Raw genomic sequence first — 16,383 nt, forward strand, 5'->3', positions numbered from 1 at the left:
CCTTCTCTCTCTGCCCCCCCCCCCCACCTCAAGTAAACTTAAAACAATTTTAAAAAATGTTGACGTGGGTGGACATTAATTAGCACAGAAAGATAAGCATAACGTATTAGCGAAGTTTTTTTTTTTTAACTTTATTTATTTTATTTTGAGAGAGAGCACAAGTGAGGAAGGGGCAAGGAGAGAAGCAGACAGAGAATCCCAAGCAGGTTCTACTCTGTCAGTGCTGAGCCCAATGCGGGGCTTGAGCCCACAAACTGTGAGATCATGACCTGAGCTGAAGAGTTGAACGTTTAACCAACTGAGCCACCCAGGTGCCCCAGTGTGTTAGTGAGTTTTAAAAATAAGTTATTAAATTGTTCAGAGAAAATAAACTTATTTTGGTGAATGATTATATGTATACATATTAGAAGAAGTCTGGAAGGATCTAGAATAAACCTGCTTAACACTTCTTTTCCAAGGCCAAAGAATTATAGGTTGTTATGTTTTCTTCATTGTGTTTATTTCCTAAATTATGTATTGTAAACCTAACTTACTAATACAAATAAAAAACTTAAATCTACCCACAATGTGCTATGGTAAGAATCTGATCACAACTTTCTCTCTCTTAAAGCTCTGAAATCCCTTAGATCCTTAGAAGAAAAGACATTTAAATACTGATTGTATTCTAAGTCAATTAGGAAAAAAAGAACCATGATAGATTCTACAACTGTTCTCTTCAAACTCCACTGTTGATACCAATCATCTGGGATATCTGTTAAAATGCAGGTTCCCAAGCACCTGCTGCTGTGACATCATTCTGCAGAACTGGGATGGGGCCCAGTGGTGGGCATTTCTGACATCTCCACGGTGCTGTCCCAAGAGACTCTGATGCAGGTGGCCCACTTTCAAAAGTACTGGTTTAAAACAATGACCCCCTAATAAAAAAAAGTGGAGGAAGGCAAAATAGTTACAGTGGGGCATTACCACCTCAATTTTAACTGTCATTCATCCAAGCTAAGAATTCTGAAAGCCAGGGACATTCGTTGACTTCGGAGCTGGACCAGAACCCACATTTCCTAATTCTGTCCGTGAATCAACAGCACCAGTGCCCTCTGCTAGCTCTGTGGGCATGGGGCCTCCCTCGGGGACTCCACAAACCCACCTTCCTCCCCTGCATACACAGGCAACACTGAATGCAGCCCTCCAAATCATACTTAGTGCCCTTTTGACCTAATGTGCTCCCCCAACATCAAACAGGAAACGACTAGAGTGCCTCTGACTTACTTTAAGTGAAGTAAACAACGCAGGGCCTTTGCCTCGGTCCCTCCTTCTCCAACCCCACTCATCACTGCTGCGAAATTACTGCAGTCACCTCTCCCACGTCTCAGCAGTTATAATCCCCGAGTGCCAGCACACTCTTCCTGGACAAACACTCACTAAGCACGCTCCTATTTAAGAACCAGTGAGGACTTTTACAATGCAAATACACCAACAGTTTTTTGTTATTACTGAAACCACAAGCACATACAAAATTAGACGCCAGTAGAACAAATCCTTGCGTGCCCATTAAGGGCTTCAACAACCGTGGGAGCTACCTGGCCTCACCTAGACTCCTCCACCCACACTCAGGATTACTGGGATGCAAAAACTAGAGGGCTTACCACTCTTGTCCATAACTATTTTAGTATACGTTCCTAAAATAAAGGGCTCTTAAAAATAATTACGGCATTGAAACTTTCACATCTAAAAAATTTTAAACAAAAGCTTATTGCAGGGGCACCTGGCTGGCTCAGTCAGTTAAGTGTCGGACTTCGGCTCAGGTCATGATGTCACCGTTCATGGGTTCAAGCCCCGCGTCGGGCTCTGTGCTGACAGCTCAGAGCCTGGAGCCTGCTTCGGATTCTGTGTCTCCCTCTCTCTCTGCCCCTCCCTCACTCTCACTCTCTCTCAAAAATAAATAAACATTAAAAAAAAATTTTTTTTAAAGGATTATTGCATATTTGCTCAGTATTCAAATTTCTCTGATGGTCTCTCAAAAAACTTTTGTAAGGTATTTGAATTCGAATCTTTGTCATAAATTTTCACTGGCTACTCTGGTTTTTAAGTTTTTGGATCCATAGATTTCTTTCTTCTTTTTAACCACATCTTTCAAAAAATACTTGTAACGTGAGGTATAATTTCAATAGAAGAAAATGCACCACCGTGTAGTCTGATGAGTTTCGGTACATGCATACACCTGCGTAACCACTTTCCTCAGGAAGATACAGGACATTCCTAACAATGGAGAAAATCCACGCTGCCCATGCCGGCCTTTGTGGATAGTCCACCCACCAGAGACCATCGCTCCTTCTCACCAGAGCTCAGATGTGTAGACAAGGGCTTCGGAGAACTTCTCCTGGGCAGGGCCAAGCCCTCAGGTGGGCACGTGAGGGTCCTTTGTAATGAACGGGCAGCTTCATCTTGCCTGTGGGAGTTCTACTGCTCAACTATTCCTACCCTCTAGGTGTTCACAGTGCTCGTGTGACGTAATCACTCCCACCTCTGTGCCCTTCTTTACTAGACTATTCTACAGGCCTGGAATTTCAGCGACCTTCACCACCTGAACCCTGACCATACACCTTTCAAGGCTCGCCAGGATTCTATTTCTAGAGCCTCTTTCCTCTGGTGCGATCCCACAGAGGTCTCTTTTCTCCCTCAATGTCCTGCAGCGCTCGACCGTCCAGACCAAAGTATGCCCGTCCTCTGTTTTACACGTGTCTCGTCCACGAGCACGCCAGCTCCTGTCTCCATGCTATACTCTTAGCTGCTGTCCCCTTCAGGGCTGAGAACAATGCTGGGGAAAGGAAAGCCTTCAGCAAGTGCCTGTATCATTTGATGGGAAGTCACGGGGGTTCTGTTCAGACTAATCAGCAAGGCAAAGAACAACATTAAATGCTAAACTAGTTCTCATTTGCTGAAGCCGGAAGGAATGTGTCACTTTTATGGCCAGAAAATGCTTTTCAGAGAGGGCTGAAACTCTGGCTGCTCTTGAATGACCCATAAACAACTGTCCGAACTTGATAAGGACCCATGGTAGTCAGAGGGCACACACAAGGACAGGCGCACCAGCACAAGGCTGACAAATGACTGCTGTGTTCAAGTACAACGCAGGAGAGATGCAGCCAAGAAAACCAAAATACAGAGAACAACAAAAGTCAACAGCCTCGACCCTGGCTACACTTCAGAATCACCAAAGTTGTGGATGGGGCTTTAAAAAATACAGATACGATGAGGGGTGCCTGGGTGGCTCGGTCGGTGAAGCGTCTGACTTCGGCTCAGGTCATGATCTCACGGTTCATGGGTTCAAGCCCCATGTCAGGCTCTGCACTGACAGCTCGGACCCTGGAGCCTGCTTCAGATTCTCCGTCTCCCTCTCTCTCTCTGCCTCTCCCCCGCTTGTATGCTCTCTCACTGTCTCAAAAATACATATTTAAGAATAAATAAGTAAAAAATACACAATGAACTATCTGTAGGTGGGCCCAAGTATTTATTAGTACCTTTTAAAAGCTCCTCAAGTGATTCTAATGTGCGGCCAGGATTGAGAACCACTGAATTAAATTAATGGGTACAAAACCTGAATGCTGAGGGGCACCTGGCTGGCTCAATCCACACAGCATACAACTCATCTCAGGGTCACGAGTTCAAGCCCCACCTTGGGCATAGAGCTTAAACTTAATAAAAACAAACTTGACTGCTGAACACAAGAGTTTAGACTTTCCTCTGGTTAATTTAGTCCATCAAGTTGGACCATGTGAATTCTTAGGAATTAGTGGAGTTTACTTAATAGTTCTGGACCATTAATCGTAGAAGTCCATGACTACCAGTAAATGCTACCCCAACAACATGGGCAAAACGACAGGAGTAACCACAAAACACCTGCAGAATTCCAGCACTGGGGCCTAGATGCTCAAAACTCCCACCAGGTGGCAATGGTTCCTACAGGAGGCACCCCTGGAGAGTTAGGGACCAGGCGGGGAGGCAGCTGAGCTTCAGTCTTTAACTCATAATGACCATCAAGGCCAATAATGCATGAACCTCAGTTGATGATTTGACCAGAAGAGTGGTAACTGAAACACAGTGAGTCACAGAAATCTCAGGGTTCTGAAAAACAACAACACCTGGAAGCATTAACTCTTCTAAAGTACATGTAGCATTTAATATATGGATAATTCCACTAGCTAAGGCAAACTATAATGAAAACTAAGTCACATTATTAAAGAGAAAACTTTTTGCATGTTCCTGACTTGAGAATGTTTAGAATGTAACATTTAGAAATGCTGAAAGCAAACTATTTTAAAAGAGAAATCTTTTAATGAAAAACAGAGCTGGAGGAGTTTTTTTTTTTTTTTTTTTTTTTTTTAAACAAGATCACCCTCTCCAGTTTCCTCCGTGACATTTCTCCATCTAGAATTTATATTAGTTCTTGGCACATAGCAATGTGTGTATTTGTTAGACAACTGATTTTAAAGAATAAAATTGATTTAAAAAATTGCTGTTAAAATATTCCAATTCTTCTGCATGCCAACCAACATTTTCATTTACAGTGCCAAGAGCGTTCTGAAAATGCAACTGTGAACACTGTGGCCAGGTATTAAACATGTTATTTTGCTAAAATTTCAGCTAAACATTCTGATTTGAGCTTATTTGTCAGGAAGAAGGCCTGAAATGTCTGAATCATTATGGAGGCCATGCCATCATCTAGGTATTTTCCCCAAGTAAAACAAAGAATTCAAAAGGATCTGAATATATCTAGTTTTTCCATAAAGAAAGAAGCTTGAACACAAATTTACCCTTTTCAGCCCACATACTGGTTTGGGGAAATTAGTAGAAATTATTCATGAAGGATCACCTGGGTTTTTGTTTGTTTTTTTGTTTGTTTTTGTATATACTACTTTTGGGGGAAGGTATGTATCTTTGATAGAGGAAAAAGGGCAATCCCGTTCTGAATGAGGCTCAATATTCGGAACCCTGCCTAAAGACCAATGTATGTGGCTACCAACAAAGTCAACTTGAACTGGAGAGCTTCAAGGACCAGAGCTGCTTAATAATTTCTAGGGCCATTTTAATATCTCCCTTCCAGACAGCTGTCATGAATATATCTAAAACTGGGTACTTAAAATGCTAGAGTGGAGGAAAAATCGGATTCTCCTTCACCACAAGCCCACCCACATTCAATTACACACCATCCCAAGACTTGACCCAGAAAACCCACACTGACAGGCTGCAGTGACTAAACTTGGGTTACGCATGTGTGTGCTTCTAGATACAGCCAAGGACTTCACCTCCTCCCCCAGCCACAGACGACTTGACTGCAGCTGAACCCTTGGAGCACCTTTCTATTTGCACACTGTTTGGTGGCTAACACACAGCGCCATAGGCGATCATTCATATTTCTGGCATACAGATCTTGGCTTCCCAACTGGACTGGGAGTTCTTCAAGGCAAAGACCACTTTACATCATTTGAGTGCAAGTTCTTTAAGGCATAGACCACTTTACACACTTTGCATAGCGCTGGCAATGAATGGATGGCTATCAACTGACCTGAACAGACAAGGGGACAGGGCAGGCTGTAAGCATCTTTACTGAGATATTAATAACTAGCCGCTCGGAGGAAGTATGAACTAGTAGCTAGTAGCTACTAGTAGCTTGGAGGAAGAATGAACAGCTGTGACGACTGTCCAATATCAACAAATTCGCTTCATCGTTTATGACTGAACATCCAAGAACTCACTTCAGGTCTCAAAAACTACCAATCTGCATGCTTGAGCCAGCAATGAACTGCGTATTTTAGGATTCAGAATATAGGCTAAAATACACTTGTATCTGTTTCAGGAGTTCCTTGTCCATTCCACCAGCACCCGTTCAAATAAAGCATCAGTTTAAGAGGGTAAGATTTTCAAACACGTGTCAGCTGAAGGGTTCACAAAGGTGGTGGTCAGATTTTAAACCTTTATAAACGATTTTCCTTAGGGCTGGAGTACTTAAGCGCCAGGTTTGTAACAGATGTCCCAGACCTGCAGTTTCAATTTTTCTGAGCGTCAGCTACCTCTTTTGAGGATCTGAGGAAAATTATGCAGTTTCTTCACAAAAATTCCTAACACAAAACAGTTCATGAAGCAATGGCCCCCAGATTAAGAGGCCTTGCTCTAAGGCTGTTTATTCTAACATTTCCCTGAAACAGGGCCTGGGTGGCCACCACCAGGCGGTTGGGTGGTGCTGGTGGGAGGCAGCAGAAAACCCATGAATTTTAGAAAAAAAGTTTCCCAGCTGAATCTGACGGGCAGCCCGGCGAAGAGGTACGTTAAGAGAATAATTCTGCTCAAAGGGCATCAAGCGAGAGAAACCGAATCCAAACTTCTCATGACACCGGAGGGCATGGCAGCCTCCTGGCTTCCTCTCTCAACCGATACTTCTAAGGTCGCGAGCGGCCACTTCCGGGTCAGCTCTTCGGACTTCCGGGTCAGCAGGACCTTCCCTCCATCATGCCATCAGACACCCCAGGGTTTCAGAAGCATTTTGTCTGGATTACATGACGCTCTGGTAACACTTATTTTAAAAAACTGCGATTAAAAAAACCCCCAAGACCTAAGACAAGTAGATGGTGTATTATTTGAGCTAAGATAAAACCAACTAGAAATAGTTACTTCTGTGACGACTTTATTTCCCCAATTTTGCTTTGGCTCAGATCTCTTCTACAAAATTACTTTCACAGTTATGGGAATGATTTCAAGTTCATACTTTTTTTTTTTTTTTTTAACCCAAGATAACCAAGAGTTCATATACGAAACTGATTTCAAAAGCAGTTCTCCCCCTACCCAACTCGTGTGCATGTGCTGTCTCTCAAAAATGAATAAACATTAAAAAAATTTTTTTTGAAGCAGTTCTTCTAAGAGTTGAGTTTTCTGTGAATCGCGGCAGTCAGTTAAGTTCCGCTGTTAGAGTTTTGTTTGTATTTGTCAGAGACAAAATATGAAGTACATGAAACTCACACTACCAGCAATCAAAAAGGACTTTATAGATATACGCACCCCGATGTTCACTGTAGCACTATCAACAGCAGCTAAATTATGCAAACAGCCTAAGGGTCCATCAACTGATGACTGGATAAAGGAGATGTGGCTTATGTACAGAACGTAGTATTATTCAGCCATAAAAAGAATGAGATCGTGCCATTTGCAGCAACGTGGATGGAGCTAGAGGGTATAATGCTAAGTGAAGTAAGGCAGAGAAACACAAATACCATATGATTTCACTCACACGTGGAATTTAGGGAACAAAACAAATGAACAAACAAAATAAGAGACAGACCAAAAAAACCCAGACTCTTAAATATAGAAAACAGATGGTTCCCAAAGGGGAGGTGGGTGGGAGGACGGTGAAATATGTGAAGCAAATGAAAAATACACTTACTGGGGCACCTGGGTAGCTCAGTCAGTTAAGCATCGGCTCTTGATTTCAGCATAGGTCATGATCTCACGGTTTGTGAGATTGAGCCCTGCACCAGGCTCTGTGCGGACAGCACGGATTCTGCTTGGGATTCTCTGTCTCCCTCTCTCTCTCTCTCTGGCCCCTTCCCTGCTCACTCTCTCTCTCTCTCTCTCAAAAATATAATACATAAACATTAAAAAAATACACTTATCATGAAGAGCACTGAAAAATGTATTGAATTGTTGAATCACTATATTGTAAAACTGAAATTACTTTAACACTATATGTTAAGTACACTGGAATTAAAATTTTCAAAAAGACACATTGAGGAAAAAAAGTGCTTTACAGAACATCTTTGGTCATCAACAGATTGCGGCTGCGTCAAAATTATGACAAGGTCTCTTGAATCCTAGAAGAATGTTGGTGACCTTCTATGTGAAAAATAGAGTATGTACAATTCAACTTTTGTTATGAAATTACATCTCTAAAATACAGAGCCACACACATACACACCTGTATACACCAACCACACAAGGGGTTACCCCAAGAGAGCACAAGGAGACTTTCCCTTTTTATTTTGTGCTCTTCCTGAACTGTTAATTTGTTACGAGCACATATTTCAGTTATAACTTTAAAAAACTGAATCGAGGTGTTAGGCATTATGGTGCTACAAAAAAGAATGTTCTTTCACTGTGAAAAAGTGATGCCCTCCAATCTCCAACCTAGAAAAATGGAGAAGTCTCTGGACTGCGCACGAATACACAAAATTCAATTTAGGCTTTAGCTTTTACGCAGACTCTGAATGACTCAGAATTGAACACTTATTCTGTTTGTTTTGTGTTTTCCCATTGTTACCGGTATCTTTATCTTGATAGAACTGTTTGTTGGGGAGGCATAATAATTGAGGGAAGAAGGTGACGGCCAGAATTATGAAGACAAAAACTTGGATTAGAAACAAAAGGCCATTTGTACAATTTGCATTTGGGCCACTTGTTCTATATCTACACTTCCATTTCTGGAAGTACTAAAACAGCAATGACAGCCAGCATTTATTGATGATTTACACTCTGTGCTGCAGACTATTCCAAAAGCTTTCCTCCTATTGACTCATTAAATCTTCATTTCAACCCCACGAAGGAACAAAGACAAATTGTCCTAGTGGCCGAGAAAAGAATCTGAACCCAGAATGTCCGGCTTCAGAGCGAAACTTTTTTTTTTTTTTTTTTAATTTTTTTTTTAACGTTTATTCATTTTTGAGACAGAGAGAGACAGAGCATGAATGGGGGAGGGTCAGAGAGAGAGGGAGACACAGAATCTGAAACAGGCTCCAGGCTCCAAGCCAACAGCACAGAGCCCGACGCGGGGCTGGAACTCACGGACCGTGAGATCATGACCTGAGCCGAAGTCGGACGCTCAACCAACTGAGCCACCCAGGTGCCCCAAACTTAACTTCTTAAAATAAAGTACTAGGTTCATGTAAGGCATCATTTCTATGCTCTTTTGGTGATGTCAAACTCAAATTCCACATTGTTTTCATTGGGGGAAAAAAAATGCCTATGCTCTACATGAAATGTATTCTAGACTGGCTGTGAACAATATTCTGTATCCTACAGAGCCCGCGGTAAGTCCCAGTGATTCTGACACGCCTTCACTCTTCACAGCCTGCAAGTGCTGAAAAGCTCTACTGTAACAAGCTACTTTAATTTTCAGTCCATACAACAATAACGAGTAACAGAAGCTTAATGCTCTGGGTGCGTCCCTAATCGGACTCCTTCTTCACTAGAACTTTAGAATACAAATGTGATGTGAATTACAGAAATACATTATTTTTAAATGTTTTTTTAACATTTAATTTATTTTTGAGAGACAGACAGAGACGGAGTGTAAGCAGGAGAGGGGCAGAGAGGGAGACACGGAATCCAAAGCAGGCTCCAGGACCTGAGCTGTCAGCACAGAGCCTAAAGCGGGGCTCGAACTCATGAAGTACGACATCACAACCTAAGCCCAAGTCGGATGCTCAGCCAACTGAGCCACCAGGCGCCCCCAGAAACACTTTAAATTTGCTCTTGTGTGCTGGGAGGGGGCTGCCACTATGACCAAATAAGTGTTATTAACAATATTCATACTTTTGTTCAAATGCTGTAGGTCTCCTGTATTTTAGCTGATTAAATCGGTGTTCGTTTGCGGGGTCAGATCTAAACAGGGATGTCAAAACCTTCTCCCTGTTCCTGATGCTCATGATGTCAGGCGGGTGACTGCAAGGGTACAACTCAATATTTTTGGCAGGAATGTGAAATAGAAACCCCAGTTTGGGGAGGAGGGAGGAAGCTGGCAGGAAAATGTTCTTATAATGGATGATGCATTGTACCATCTGTGTCTGGAGGTGTTTAAGAGTTTTATTTTGACTTCACATCTGACATCATGATTTTTAAAAAGAAGTAGAAACAAACATAGTATTAGTTACTTAAGACTGCTTCAGTCCACATATCATTTTAATCCTATTTACTCTAAAATGACCCCTCTGTACATTTACTAGGCTTGATTCTAAAAGGCAAAAACCCCACACATCAGCTGTCATTGCCATGTTCATTTTTTTTCTTCTATGAGATAAGCTATCTCTTCCATAGAATGTTTACTAGAAACTAACATTAATTCAGGTTTGAGAGTAAAAACCTAGGAACACATAAAAGTAATCTCTTTCAGCCTATTTTAATCATTACTCTTTTGACTGTAAAGGGAAACAAAGAATTAAAAATTTTTGTTAATGGTTTACTTACAATTCAGTCTATAATACATGTTTTCATATCAAATTAAATGCACACCATACAATCCGTTTGAAGCATTAACATTCATTTTACCTGAAGCATTAGTCAGAGTAGAGAGTGTGGGTTTTTTTTAAATTTCTTTTTTAATGTTTTATTTCTTTTTGAGACAGAGAGAGAGAGAGAGACAGAGACAGACACACACATAGTGTGAGCAAGGGAGAGGCAGAGAGAGAGAGGGAGACCCAGAATCTGAAGCAGGCTCCAGGCTCTGAGCTGTCAGCACAGAGCCCGATGCGGGGCTTGAACCCACAAACTGCATGATCATGACCTAAGCTGAAGCTGGACGCTCTATCGACTGAGCTACCCAGGCGCCCCGAGAGTGTGTTTTTAGTAGCTTTCCAAACCTCAAATACAGTTCAGCGTGTCAACAAAAGAAGCCACACGGGACACACACGATTAGCACCATCACCAATGACAATAAAGGCTTATCGCGGGCTCACCGTGTGCCCGCAGTGAATACAGAGGCAGCCTTATAGGATGGGTGCCCTTCTGTTCCCATTTTATAAATAGAGGGTAAAGAAGGGTGACTCTGTCTCCCCAGATCATGCTGGTGTGAGAGAGCTGGAGAACCAGGAACAGAACACTGTCCTACGATGATAAGATGCACAATTAGAGACACATGGCAAAGGGAAGTCCTTCTAACGAGGCCTGCTGGGAAATACTGTATGTCCTAAAACCTTCTGGGGTAATTTCTCAATTAGTTTCAATTTAAAGAAAAGCTGGGGTGAGCAGGAATCCCCCTGAAGAGAGGAGGGGAAAGACAAAAATGTAAGCACCTATCAAAATGAACCACGGGAAAGGCTCTCTTCTCTGAGTTCGGGCTGCGGATGCCCTTATCAGAGCGGCCTTTCTGGACCACCCCATTTCAGATAGCTACCCCCCACCCACCCCCCGGCCCCAACCATCTCCACTCGCTATCCCTATAACTGGAGTTCTTTTCTTCATAGCATGGATCATCACCTGACATCCTTCAGATCTACTGTTTATTGCCTGTGCCCTCAACAGGAAAGTAAGCATTGTGATGACAGAAGCCTCTAACTGTGCTTGGAATGGAGTAGGAATTCAATCATTACCTCCTGAATTAGCAAGTGAATTCATGGAATCGCTCTCCCTTGGTAGAAGTTTTTAAGCTTTTTTTTTTTTTTTTTTAATGTTTGTTTATTTGAGAGAGAGAGAGAACACGCGTGATTGGGAGGTGGGGGGGGGGGGGGAGACAGAGAGAGGGAGACCCAGAATCCCAAGCAGGCTCCAGACTCTGAGCTGTCAGCACAGAGCCCGATGTGCAGCTCAAACCCACAAACACGAGATCATGACCTGAGCCAAAGTGGGACACTTAACCGACAGCCACCTAGGCGCTCCATACCTTGGTAAAAGTTTTAATGAGAAACATTTTATGCCAGTATGTGTCACTGATCACATACAGGTAACTATGATTACAAACTGTGGGACTTTTTCAGGCTGTCCTGTATAAAATGAGCAAGTAACTAGAAGATGTCGTAGCAAACCGGTGCATCCCAGAAGACAGCCACTAGGCCAGCCAACGCTGGCTTGCTTTTCTGCTCCCGGCCACAGTCGTCAGCCAGAGGCCAGTGAAACCATCAGACAACGAGAATCAGCAGAGCTGTTTCTGGGTTTTGATTCTTGCTGCTTATGGGTGTTCCTGCTACGCACTACCATTCTAAAGCTCTCTCCACGGTTCCAAAAAAAATGGTTCCAGCAATTAAAAAGACCCATACCTCCTGGAAGTACATTATTATTCCCACCCTCCCTCCTCCCTGGCTGCCTCAGAAACCCACCTACCTGTGACTTTACCCAGACTCATTCTTGGGAAGTCAGGGTTCCTCAGTTCCTCCGTACTTGCGGACTTCATGACTGAGTTGATCGAGGACAGGGTGCTAATGAGCTGCGAGTTCAGAGAGCCGATCTGCGAGTGCGGCTCCCCAAAAGCCTCTGCCAGCTCGCTGTAGTTCTCAGCCAGCAGTGTCTGCTGCTCAGCCAGCAACTTCTGGACCCGCTCAATGTAGTGATCCAAGCCGGTCACCATTCCAGCGGGAGCCTGGGGCAGGGGGCTCTCCGCGAACTCGCCAACAGGCCCATCTCCTACGCCGACGCTCCTCCTGCTGGCTGCCAGCCCCAGAGTCAACTGCGGAGGGCCACAGGCGATGGTCCTCATTTTGAGACCAACCAGATAATTGTCATTAATATTTATCTGCCCCACGCCTGACTCTCTGGTCTTCACGGCCGACGGCCTGTCAAACCCAGAAGTGCCAGAGAGCACGGTTCCAACTCCGATGGACCGTGTGTTGGTGGAGGAATTGACATCCTTCACGCGGCCTTCTCCTACGGCCACCGTCCGCATCTCCACGGTCTGAGTGCTGGTCTGCTTGTCCAAAGTGCTGAGGGAAGTGCTGGTGCAGGATTCCGCGAGGGTAACCACCTCGGTGTTGGTGCCCCGGTCCACCTGCTCCCAAACCGTGCTGGTGTGCCGGCTCGCGGTACGAGGCACCGCCATGACAGCAGCCTCCACCTGGCCAGCGGCCTCCGTGTTCACGCTCCGGGACGTGAGCTCCTTCGGGGGGCAGACAGTCACATCAACGGAACAATCCCCGCAGCCGATGGATCGCACTTCTTTGAGATTCAGGTTGGTCTTGAGGAGCGACAGATCGTGCACGGACTCCTCCGTGTTGCTGCCCGTTTCGCAGACGCTGATTTCCACACCCACGCTCTTGTCGCACGTCTCCACGGACCTCCCGGTACCCTGCTCGTGCGTTTCCACCCTCTCCTTGACAATCCACCAACTCATGGGCAGCTCGGGCCCCACGAGCCTGCTCTCACAACGGGGCCGGCAGGACACGCCCAGGCTGTGCATCTGCACGGCGCTCCCGACACAGGCATCCGCCAGGTCCACGTGATGGCCAGCCGTCTGGTCCCTGGTGGCCACCACCGCCTCCACCATCTTGCTGAGAACCAGCGGCTGGGCCGTCACGGCTTTGTCCGCCTTCTTCCTCGACCCCGCGGCCTGCAGCTCTTGCTTGAGTCTAGTCATCTCGCGGTCATGGGTGGTTTCTTTCAGTTGCACTTCCAGGCGGTAGATCTTCTCCTTCAAGGCCTCTATGGTCTGCTGCTGCAGCTCTATTTCCTTGTCCGCTTCCGTGGTCACGCCAAGCATGGCCTCTGTCACGCCGACCCCACAGTTCCTCGACTCGGTGGCCGTCCCGACGGCGGCGTCCTTCCGGGACGCGGAGCCCCTGCGGTACACCACCACGCGGTCCATGGTCTCGTCGGCACCCACAGCCACGGACCGGCACTCCCCGTCCTCCCGGGGCCCCGAGGAGGCCTCGCAGCCGCCGTCCTGGATCTTCCGCTCCAGGGCCTGCATGTCTGCCGCGAGCTGCCGGAACTCCCTGACGCTCTGCGCGCTCTGTTCCACGCGTTGCACCTCGTCCTCCTCGTAGTCGATGTACAGTTCACCTCCGCCGCTACTGCGCCGGGCCCTGGAGAGCCGCTCCAGCTGCGACGCGCTCCCCGCACTGTAGGACCGCTTCCTCACACCGCACGCGTCGTTCTGGGCTGTCGCTCTCTGGTGTTTCAGCTGCGAGGCCAACTGTCTCTTCTCCTCTTGCAAGACGGAGATCTTCACCTGGAGCACGGGGATGGTTCGCACCTGCTCCTCGAGCTCCTTCAGGCGCTTCAGGGCAATGGCCATCTGCTCGCGGATGTGCTGCAGGTGCATGGGGCTCACGTTGGTCACTGGCGTGGAGATCCCCGAGCTCAGGGGGCTGTGGCGGATGGAGCTCCCCATGGGCGACGTGGTGGCCACGGCTGGGGCATAGCCGCTGTACTCGCCGTTGCCTTGGTATCCATTCTGAAGCTGGTGCGCGGCAGGATTGTGGTTTCCGGAACCCATGAAGGAGGAGAGCGAGCTCGTGGAGCCCATGCCTCCAAAACTGGCCAGCCTGGGCCTGCGGAACTCACCCGGGGCCACCTGCATGGTGACTCTCTCCTGTTCCAATCTCCTCCGGGTCTCCATCAGCGTCTTGGTGACATGAAGGTTGTGCTTTGGGAGTTGAGGGGAGGGCGGTGGCAGCTGTCGACTTTCTGGGACGGTAAGGAAAGGGGGTGAGGTCTCCGGAGGGGCAGGGGGCCTTGGGATGGGAGTCGACGTAACGTGGCTTCTGGCTAGCAGGAAGTGAGGACACTGCCTGTTGTCATCACTGTTGGAGGACGAGAGGGATTCCGTGGAAGTCCACACAGCCTGCTGACCAGGCACGGCCCTGCTTTCCGGGCATGGCACCGACGGCTTCCGCCTCTTCTGGATGTTGAGTTTCTTGATGGTGTTTCCTTTCTGTATGTCGTCCACGTACTTGAGGAAGTCTAAGTCCAGCTGATAACCATAGGGGGTCTCCACAAAGTAAGGATCTTTCTGTTCCTTGTCAGGATCTCCATTCAGAACATCATCTGTTTTTCCTAGGAGAGCGAGAAGGGAGTATTATAATGCCATGTGATACACTCAGTGATAAAAACCAATATCTGTATATTCGGCAGTGTGGCAGACTAGTGTGATTTCAGAGTTGACGGACTTCTGTCTGTTCTGATCCTGGATCTACAACCTGACAGTTGGGTGAGTAAGTGAGTATACCCCTGGGAACTTCAGCTTCTCCCTGAGTAAAAATGGAAACAAGTATATTTACCTCATAAGGTTGGTAAAGAATGTAATGAGACTGTGGTTTTAAGGATCCCAGGGTATATGAAGTCCTTACCAACTACTTTTATTTTTGGAAAGAACATATTGAAAAGACTTGTGTTTTCAGGGAGATCATTTCTTTTGTTGTCTACAGGCCACTGAGGTATAGAGAACAGTCCTTAAGCCTCCTATTTTCGGGGTGCCTGCGTGGCCCAGTTGGTTAAGCGTCTGACTTCGGTTCAGGCCCTGATCTCACGGCTTGTGAGTTTGAGCCCTGCGTGGGGCTCTGTGCTGACAGCTTGGAGCCTGGACCTGCTTCGGGTTCTGTGTGTGTGTGTGTGTGTGTGTGTGTGTGTGTGTGTCTCTCTCTCACAAATAAAGACATTAAAAAACAATTTTTTTTTTAAAAGACTCCTATTTTATAAAGTGAACTATGAGGCACCAAAGGTGAAAACGCTTAGAATAAAGGACCACATCGGTGCAGATCTAGGAAGCCCGGGACGTGAGTTCTCCCCACCACTGGTCTTTTGCAGACCCTGCAGCCTTTCTAAATGGTGGCCGAAAGCACCCCAGTGCCTGACCACCACCACAAGATCACAATTTGCCTTGACCCTTTCCTTGCGGAGAAAGCCGGGGGCAATGAGTGATTAACTCTAGCAGCATGTGTGTAAGAACACAGAAGGCAGACTTCAACTCTTCGTGCCTTCCCATTTAAAAACCACCACCACCCCTGTCCCAAACGGAGGAGAACTTTTCTCTCTTGGATTTCTTTTGGACAAAACATTCGATCTTCCAAGAACACCTCCTTTTGTATTTGTAACACGTCCAAACAGATGCAGAAGAGAACGAAAATAAAAGCAAACCTATACTCTAAACACTGGATCATGTGGCATTCAGTAAATGCTACTTGGGGCTAAACCAAACATTTAGAAAAGGAAACACAAGAACTTTTCAAGGCACAGACCTTGCTGCTGACCTGAGCTGTGCATTTCAAATAGAAAAGCAAGGCCGTTTTTGTTTGTTTAAATTGCAGGATTAAGTAATGTGTTTTCCTAGAGTCATAATAACAAGCTCTGCTTTTTTTTTTTTTTCTTTTTTTGAGCAGTGGAAAGATCCCAAAACCAATGAGTGAAAATGCAAGCCATGTGTACCCCTGCTCCTATCCTGGGTGTAAAAACCCACCACATTGCCGGACAAGCATTTCCAGTTCACTTTATAAAATTTGGGTTGCCTGCCTGTCCTTCCTAGTCCAATCACTGCTGGGCATTTGCACCTGATAGGGTGAAGGCACTGAGTAAACCTTTTGCCTCCTCTTTCCTCTGAAAAGTTGGAAAGAAAAGTACGAAAAGACTGCCAAGCAGTGGAGTAGAAAGGTTATGTATTCTTCGTGTCCTGATTTAAAACAATATTAAGCTGTTCTCCCTGTT

The 16,383-nt window shown here is 45.8% G+C and overlaps 1 protein-coding gene across 3 annotated transcripts in view; it reads right to left on the bottom strand.

Moving 5' to 3' along the window:
- The window catches only part of KANK1 (KN motif and ankyrin repeat domains 1), a 208,732-nt gene that overhangs the window by 17,240 nt on the left and 175,109 nt on the right, over window positions 1-16,383 (bottom strand). For all 3 annotated transcript variants that reach the window (XM_078436048.2, XM_078436047.2, XM_060610381.3), the window contains one exon: window positions 12,073-14,739. In XM_078436048.2, the coding sequence (XP_078292174.1) occupies window positions 12,073-14,739 (2,667 nt within the window). The remainder of the gene's footprint in view (window positions 1-12,072; window positions 14,740-16,383) is intronic.

The sequence above is a fragment of the Panthera onca genome, chromosome D4 (genome assembly GCF_046562875.1).
Source record: "Panthera onca isolate mPanOnc1 chromosome D4, mPanOnc1 haplotype 2, whole genome shotgun sequence".
NCBI lineage: Eukaryota > Metazoa > Chordata > Mammalia > Carnivora > Felidae > Panthera > Panthera onca.